Source organism: Mastomys coucha, unplaced genomic scaffold (genome assembly GCF_008632895.1).
Source record: "Mastomys coucha isolate ucsf_1 unplaced genomic scaffold, UCSF_Mcou_1 pScaffold16, whole genome shotgun sequence".
In the NCBI taxonomy this organism is placed as follows: Eukaryota; Metazoa; Chordata; class Mammalia; order Rodentia; family Muridae; genus Mastomys; species Mastomys coucha.
The window spans coordinates 39,438,038-39,445,717 of NW_022196898.1; the positions used below are offsets into that span (position 1 = coordinate 39,438,038).

The 7,680-nt window shown below is 42.5% G+C and overlaps 1 protein-coding gene and 1 long non-coding RNA gene across 2 annotated transcripts in view; one reads left to right on the forward strand and one right to left on the reverse strand.

Moving 5' to 3' along the window:
* The window catches only part of Ilf2 (interleukin enhancer binding factor 2), a 13,155-nt gene extending 5,826 nt beyond the window's left edge, over positions 1-7,329 (forward strand). Inside the window, exons 5-14 of the mRNA XM_031374621.1 lie at positions 157-234; positions 513-615; positions 1,851-1,916; positions 3,273-3,389; positions 4,831-4,909; positions 5,408-5,495; positions 6,237-6,298; positions 6,369-6,483; positions 6,600-6,690; positions 6,831-7,329. Coding sequence (XP_031230481.1) covers positions 157-234; positions 513-615; positions 1,851-1,916; positions 3,273-3,389; positions 4,831-4,909; positions 5,408-5,495; positions 6,237-6,298; positions 6,369-6,483; positions 6,600-6,690; positions 6,831-6,991 — 960 coding nt within the window. The 3' untranslated portion in view covers positions 6,992-7,329. The remainder of the gene's footprint in view (positions 1-156; positions 235-512; positions 616-1,850; positions 1,917-3,272; positions 3,390-4,830; positions 4,910-5,407; positions 5,496-6,236; positions 6,299-6,368; positions 6,484-6,599; positions 6,691-6,830) is intronic.
* Positions 7,330-7,552: 223 nt separating this feature from the next.
* Positions 7,553-7,680, reverse strand: part of LOC116093221 — a 1,238-nt gene continuing 1,110 nt past the window's right edge. The window contains exon 2 of the long non-coding RNA XR_004119666.1: positions 7,553-7,671. This is a non-coding gene — a long non-coding RNA (uncharacterized LOC116093221). The remainder of the gene's footprint in view (positions 7,672-7,680) is intronic.

Sequence of the window (7,680 nt, forward strand, 5' to 3'; positions counted from 1 at the left end):
AAAAAAAAAAAAAAAAAAAAGAGTGCTGTCAGAGCCCCAACTCAGGGTGTGTAACTATTCATCTCCCCTCTTACTGCACTCAAGGGGTCTGGTGATGATGATGCACAGTCAGTGTGTGCTGTGTGTCATTTTTTTGCCTTGTGATTTTTTTTTCAGGCTTCCATCCTTTCTTTGGTGACAAAAATCAACAATGTGATTGACAACTTGATTGTGGCTCCAGGGACATTTGAAGTGGTGAGTTTTTGATGACTTAATCCTAAGAAAGGGCATCCCTGGTGGTATGGAAATTTCCTTGGCCCTTGTCTGTTATCCAAATCAAAGCCTAAAATGGAAAAGTACAGAGAGTTCTGGAGTTTCTGATCAAGGTCAGCTAGCCATGTCCAGGGTTCTCTGTGGCTATCTGGGGGACGTGATTTCATCATGGCTGTTTCCAAATCAGAAGCAGCTGAAATGGTTCTATGAGGACTCAGCACCTTTATTTTTCTAAACTTCCCTGAAATCCCTTTCAACAGCAAATTGAAGAAGTCCGGCAGGTAGGATCATATAAAAAGGGGACAATGACTACAGGACACAATGTGGCTGACCTAGTGGTAATACTAAAGATTCTTCCAACATGTAAGTGTATCTCTTTACCTTTCTCCATTGGGGATGGTGCACAGGGCCTTGGGCATGTTAGCTTGCCATGGTATGCCTGAAGGCACAGGATCCCTCAAGGTTTGAGTTTGTTACTGAATATGTAGTAGCCATAGCAGTCAGGTCAGTGTAGGTCAAAGGTTAGCAGGAGTCTTAGCCCACTCTTTTTTTCCTTTTCTTTCTTTCAAAGATTTTAATGGACTTATGTCTGTTATATTATGGGTGTATGTATGTATGTATGTATGCATGCATGCATGCATGCATGCGTGCGTGCATACCATATATATGCCTTGGGCTTATGGACGTTAGAAGAGGGCTTTGGATCTTCTGGAACTGGAGTTATGGATGATTATGAACCATCGAATGGATGTTGGGAACTGAACCCAGGTCCTCCATAAGAGGACCAAGTGCTCTTAACCTGAGGCATTTCTCCAGCTACTCTAGCCTACTTTCCTAAGCACTGAGATTAGATTTAGTGCTAGTAATAATTGAAGCCTAGATTCATTTGTTTATTTCACCATTATTTGTGTGTGAATGTATGGAAGGAAAATAGCAGATTTATTGTTTATTTACTTATTGTTTGTTTTGAAACAAGGTCTCAACGATGTATACCTAGCTGTCTTCCAGCTTGCAGAGATCTGCTTGTCTCTGAGTGCTGTTATTAATGGTGTATACCATCATGCCAGGCTGTTTGTTGGCAGTGGTAGTGGCATACACCTTTAGTCCCAGGACTTGGAGGCAGAGGCAGCCAGAAATCTGAGTTTGAGGTCACGATTACACAGAGAAACCCCCTCTCCAAAAAACAAAAATAAGCCATGCGGTGGTGGCGCACGCCTTTAATCCTAGCACTTGGGAGGCAGAGGCAGGTGGATTTCTGAGTTCGAGGCCAGCCTGGTCTACAGAGTGAGCTCCAAGACAGACAGGGCTACATAGAGAAACCCTGTCTTGAAACAAACAAACGAACGAACAAACCAACCCTAAAAACCAAAACCAAAAAAGAAAGAAAAAAAAAAAGATGTGTATACCTGAGTATTCTTGTTCCCTGCGTCTTCCAAATTCTGTCCAGGCTTTCATCGCCCTGGTAAGAGTGTTCATTCTAGTTGAGTAAGCTTCAGTCTGTGGGGTAGAAATAGAGATGCCAAGTTGTTTACTAGTAGAGGAAGTCTACATGAAGTATGTTACTGTAACATTCCTTCTGTCCTTTTTCTCCAATCTAGTGGAAGCTGTTGCTGCCCTGGGGAACAAAGTCGTGGAAAGCCTAAGGGCGCAGGACCCCTCAGAAGGTTTGAATCGCACTTGTTGCTAAATATGTATGCGGTGGGCACAGTAGCGGGTCTTACAAATGGTCAGGCCAGTGTAGGTCAGAGGTTAGCAGGAGTGTCAGGTATGCAGTTTGTTTTATTATGAAAGATGAGTTATGAGATAGACTTACTCTATAGCCCAGGCTGGCCTCAAATTACATTCTTCCTGCCTCAGTCTCCCCAGTGGTAGGATCACAGATGGGAATGCACCATTGAACTCTTGATTTCTGTTTTAAAACTCTGTAATTCAGAAATAACCCTCAGTTTAAAAGGTGTATTGCTTGTGTGTGTGTGTGTGGTGGTGGGGGTGAGGTTGAATACCGCACCTCTCATGTATTCATACATGCCACTGAGCTTCATAATCAGGCCTCTTGTTGCTTCAGGTCTCATGTCCTGTCCTGTCCCCATCTCTCCTCTACCTTTTTCATGTCGTTAAGTTGGCTTAGTGCTAGTGATCATCTGTTTCCTTGCTGTGTCCTTCCACTTAGTGGTATCCAAGTTCTTACTGATATTTTTTGGTACATGTTTATTAATCCCAGCACTTGGAAGCATAAGCAGGAGGCTCTGAAGACTGAGACCAGCCTTCAGTACATATACATACATATACACCTTGTCTCAAAAACTAAATAACTCACCACCAGAAAACTGACCTATTTAACCAGATGTGGCACACCTATAACTGCACCATTTGGAAACTGGGGCAGGGGGAACTGTATACATGTCACAAAACAAAATGAAGATTGGGTTGGTACAGCTTAGTTGGTAGGGTACATGTCTAGTGTGTATGAAGTTCTGATCGGTATTCAGCATTACATACACCAGCTTTGCTGGCAGATGCTTCTACTCAAGACTGGTGAGATGGAGGAAGGAGGAATTCAAAGTCATCCTTGGCTTCATAATGTGTTGGGAGGCTCCCTGAGCTGCATGAGATCTTGTCTCAAAAGCTAGATGGTTCAGTGGGTAAATGTAATTGCCACCAAGCCTGATGATTTGAATTCATTCCATGGGACCTACATGGTAGGAGGAGGACTGACTCCTAAAGGATGTCCTTTGGTCTCTATAGGAGTGTTCCCACTCTTGCATGCTCTAAATAAATACAGTTTTTTAAAAAAGCAAAACAAGCCGGGTAGTGGTGGCATAGACCTTTAATCCCAGCACTTGGGAGGCAGAGGCAGGCAGACTTCTGAGTTCGAGGCCAGCCTGGTCTACAGAGTGAGTTCCAGGACAGCCAGGGCTATACAGAGAAACCCTGTCTCGAAAAACAAAACAAAACAAAACAAAACAAAAAACATCAAAACAGAAAAAATGTTTTACATTTTAATTATTTTGTTCTTTCAGTTTTGACCATGCTGACTAATGAAACTGGCTTTGAAATTAGTTCTTCTGATGCTACGGTGAAAATTCTCATTACAACAGTGCCCCCCAATCTCCGAAAACTGGATCCGGAACTCCATCGTAAGTCTGCCCCTCTCCCCATTGCTGAGAAATATGGGGGTGGGGGCACAGCTAGCCAGATAGCCAAAGCTTTGACACGTTCTGGAAATCTTAGTATTTTGTCAACTGTAAAGGAGTTTTGCCTTCCCTGCAATTTGTAGTTAATTTTACCAGCTTCCTAGTGACTTTTCTGTTGTGGGAGTTTTCGCTACACTGCTTTGGCTCCTGGCAGACGGCACTCTCACACCCACCCAGGAGCTATCTTTTGGATCCGCAAATGAAAGATACACACACATTAGCTTATTTTTAAAATGCCTTGGCTACCTCAAAGGCTGGGTGCTCCTAATGCCACCCCCACACCCCCACCTCACGCTAAATCAGGGAAGTGGCCACTGGCCACTCACCTGAAATCTCACATGGCTGGTTGGTATTCTCCTCAATTCTTCTCTGCAGTTTTACTGGAGCAACTCTAATTGTCCCACCCTGTGCCCAATCATTGGCCATTGGCACTTTTGTTTTTATTTTTTATATTTTGGTTTTTTTTTTGAGACAGGGTTTCTCTGTGTAGCCCTGGCTGTCCTGGAACTCACTCTGTAGACCAGGCTGGCCTCGAACTCAGAAGTCTGCCTGCCTCTGCCTCCCAAGTGCTGGGATTAAAGGCATGCCATTGGCACTTTTATTGATCAATCAAAAACCAATTGGGGAAACAAGGACCTTCAGGGACATGCAGACTCCTGATTAAATCAAAGCACAGAACCAATCTCCAACATTTTCAAAGTCTTAAGGATTACAGAAGAAAAAATCTTGAAAAAGATAAAAAGTAAAATCTATTCAGGGTGCTGGTGAGATGGCTCAGCGGGGGAGAGCACTGACTGCTCTTCCGAAGGTCATGAGTTCAAATCCCAGCAACCACTTGGTGGCTCACAACCACCTATAATGAGATCTGACGCCCTCTTCTGGTGTGTCTTAAGACAGCTACAGTATACTTACATAAAATAAATAAATAAAATCTCTAAAAATAAATAAATAAATAAATAAAAAAGTAAAAGCTTGGGCTGGAGAGATGGCTCAGCAGTTAAGAGCACTGACTGTTCTTCTGAAGGTCCTGAGTTCAAATGCCAGCAACCACATGGTGGCTCACAACTAGCTGTGATGAGATCTGATGCCCTCTTCTGGTGTGTCTGAAGACAGCTACAGTGTACTTATATATAATAAATAGATAAACCTTTGGGCCAGAGCGGGGGTGGGGGCTAAGAGCTTGTATAAATATTTGTGAAGGGAAATAGATTACTGGAAAAGATAAGTTTGTGGCACATTTCCAGATTTGCCTGGGGGGGAACAACAGTGTTTGGACAGATGGCTTGCTACCTTAGCCTTGCCACACTTCTGGACGGGTACTGTTTGGGATAGAATATATTGCACATGGAATAGGAAAGTTTTAGCCTGTTATACTTGTCTTCAGTGGACATCAAGGTGTTGCAGAGCGCCTTAGCAGCCATCCGGCATGCCCGCTGGTTTGAAGAAAATGCTTCTCAGTCCACGTGAGTCTCATTGGTCATTTGTATAAAGTAATCTTTTCTGAGGAGTGTAATGGTTTTGACCTGTGATCCAACAACTATGAATAACAAATAGTACAGGCCCCCTACTTTCTCTGATAGAGCTGTTTCAGATGTGATGTTTGTTTTTATATATATATATAAAACACATTATGTATATATATATATATATATATATACACACACACATTTATATAATTATATATAATTAAATATAAAATTATATATATATATAATTTTTGTTGTGTGTGTGTGTGCATAGTCATGTGTATTGTGAGCACAATTTTAAGGAGTTCTCATCTGTGAGTCTTAGGGATTGAACTCAGTTTGTCAGACTTATGATACAAATGCCTTTCTTTGCTGAGCCAGCTGATAGGCACTGTATATATAATTCTCTAAATAGTACAGTCAGCTTTAACTCTTAACTTGTGTAGAAATATCAATATGATTTTATTATCTTTAATTCCTGGGTCTCTTATTTAGAGTTAAAGTTCTCATCAGATTGTTAAAGGACTTACGGATTCGTTTTCCTGGCTTTGAGCCTCTCACACCCTGGATCCTTGACCTACTTGTAAGTAAAAAGGGGAGGCTGAGGGTGTAGTCTGTGGAGAGTCCTTCACTAGTATGTGAGAGTCCCTAGTTCAGTTGCCAGCACTGCACAAAGGAACAGGGGTACATTGGGTCACTCTTTGTGTAGATTTATTTATTTTCTTTCTAACTTTTTTGAAATAGGGTTCCTTTGTATAGCCCTGGCTGTTGTGGAACTTGCTTTGTAGACTCAGGTCTGCCTTTGCCTCCACAGTACTGGGATTAAAGGCGTGCACAAAACATGAAACTTGATTACTCTTAAACCTACCAACATCAGAAATTCAGTGAAGCTTAAGAAAAATTTTAGTCAGTCTTTCTTTCTTTTTTAAGACAAGGTTTCTCTGTATAGCCCTGGCTGTCCTGGAATCCATTCTGTAGACCAGGCTGGCCTTGAACTCAGAAATCCACCTGCCTCTGCCTCCCAAGTGCTGGGACTAAAGCTGTGCGCCACCACTGCCCAGCTCGGTCAGTCTTAAGAGAGGCTGAGACAGGCGTATTTTGAGTTAGAGGACAGTCAGGGTTACTTAGGGAGACAGGAAAGTTTACTGAGTGAACAGTCTGGGGAGACTGAAGTCCAGTTTCACTGAGGTTTTAATACTCAGTGGAAGAGTAGTTACTGCTGTCAGTTTGTTATTGCTAGTTTTCCTCATGACTTGAAGTTTTAATTTGTTTGAATGTGGAATTGCCAGATGGTAGCATACCTACCAGACTTACTCTCTTCCAGGGGCACTATGCTGTAATGAATAACCCCACCAGACAGCCTTTGGCCCTGAATGTTGCATACAGGTATATCTTGCTTCTCTGGGGTTTGGTTATAAGCTGTTTTGTATGCTTTCTAAGTATCTTTGTGTTTCAGGCGCTGCTTGCAGATTCTGGCTGCAGGACTGTTCTTGCCAGGGTCAGTGGGCATCACTGACCCCTGTGAGAGTGGCAACTTCAGGGTACACACAGTTATGACCCTAGAACAGCAGGTATTAAGACAACCACGAAATGAGTGGAGTTCTGGTCAGAAGGGCACCTGTTTCACATGAATGTTAGTCATGTGTAGTCTGTTTATTTTGGCTCATTTTCCCTCCTTGTTCTTCAGGATATGGTCTGCTACACAGCTCAGACTCTGGTTCGAATTCTTTCTCACGGAGGCTTTAGGAAGATCCTTGGCCAGGAGGGGGATGCCAGTTGTAAGTTATCTCTGTGGTGAGGTCCAGGGTTCTGAACTATAGAGAAGCTGCATCTTAAGGTGGTCTAATATTAATGAATATAGCTTACCTTGTTTTCTGGGCTGTTTGTATGAAGTGGGTTTTATTCCTGTCTCTTCTAGATCTTGCTTCTGAAATATCTACTTGGGATGGAGTGATTGTGACACCTTCAGAAAAGGCTTATGAGAAGCCTCCTGAGAAAAAGGAGGGAGAGGAAGAGGAGGAGAACACAGAAGAACCACCTCAAGGGGAAGAAGAAGAAAGCATGGAGACTCAGGAGTGACCTTCCCTTTGCTGTGTCTCCCCAAGGGAAGAAGAGTCTAAGCCAGCCACCATAGGATTTTAGATGGTGGCATTTATGTGGCATAGGGAGATAGCAGGAGGGAAAACAAACTGTAAAGAAAAAAAGCTACTGTTTTGATAGTGGCCAAGCAGCTAGAAGTCTCCCATTTGTGACTGCATATGCCGTCTGTCCATCTGTAATGAAGCAGAATGGCACATATTCCCAATATTTAAACCTAACCACTCCCAACCAGTACTTTTTGTTGAAATGTAAACTGTTGTTGAGTATCTGGGAATTTTTTTTTCTAAGAAAAAATGATTAAAGTACTTCCTACTAGGGTTTTTAGTTCTTGTTTTTTTCTTTGAGACAGGGTTTCTCTGTGTACCTCTGGCTGTCCCGGAACTTACTCTGTAGACCAGGTTGGCCTCGAACTCAGAAATCCACCTGCCTCTGCTTCCCAGGTGCTGGGATTAAAGGCGTGCGCCACTACTGCCTGGTCAGGGCTTTTAGTTTTATTTTTCTTCAATATGTAGCAACTACTTTTGGCTTCTCTACAGTTCATTAGAGTTCAAGTTGAGTCCTTTATTATAAACACTGAGATTGCTGTTTCAAATTACGTAGATTAAAAGTAATGGACTCCTGGGATACCATTTAAGCACTGTGATGGTTAATTTCTTCACCTTGGCCTA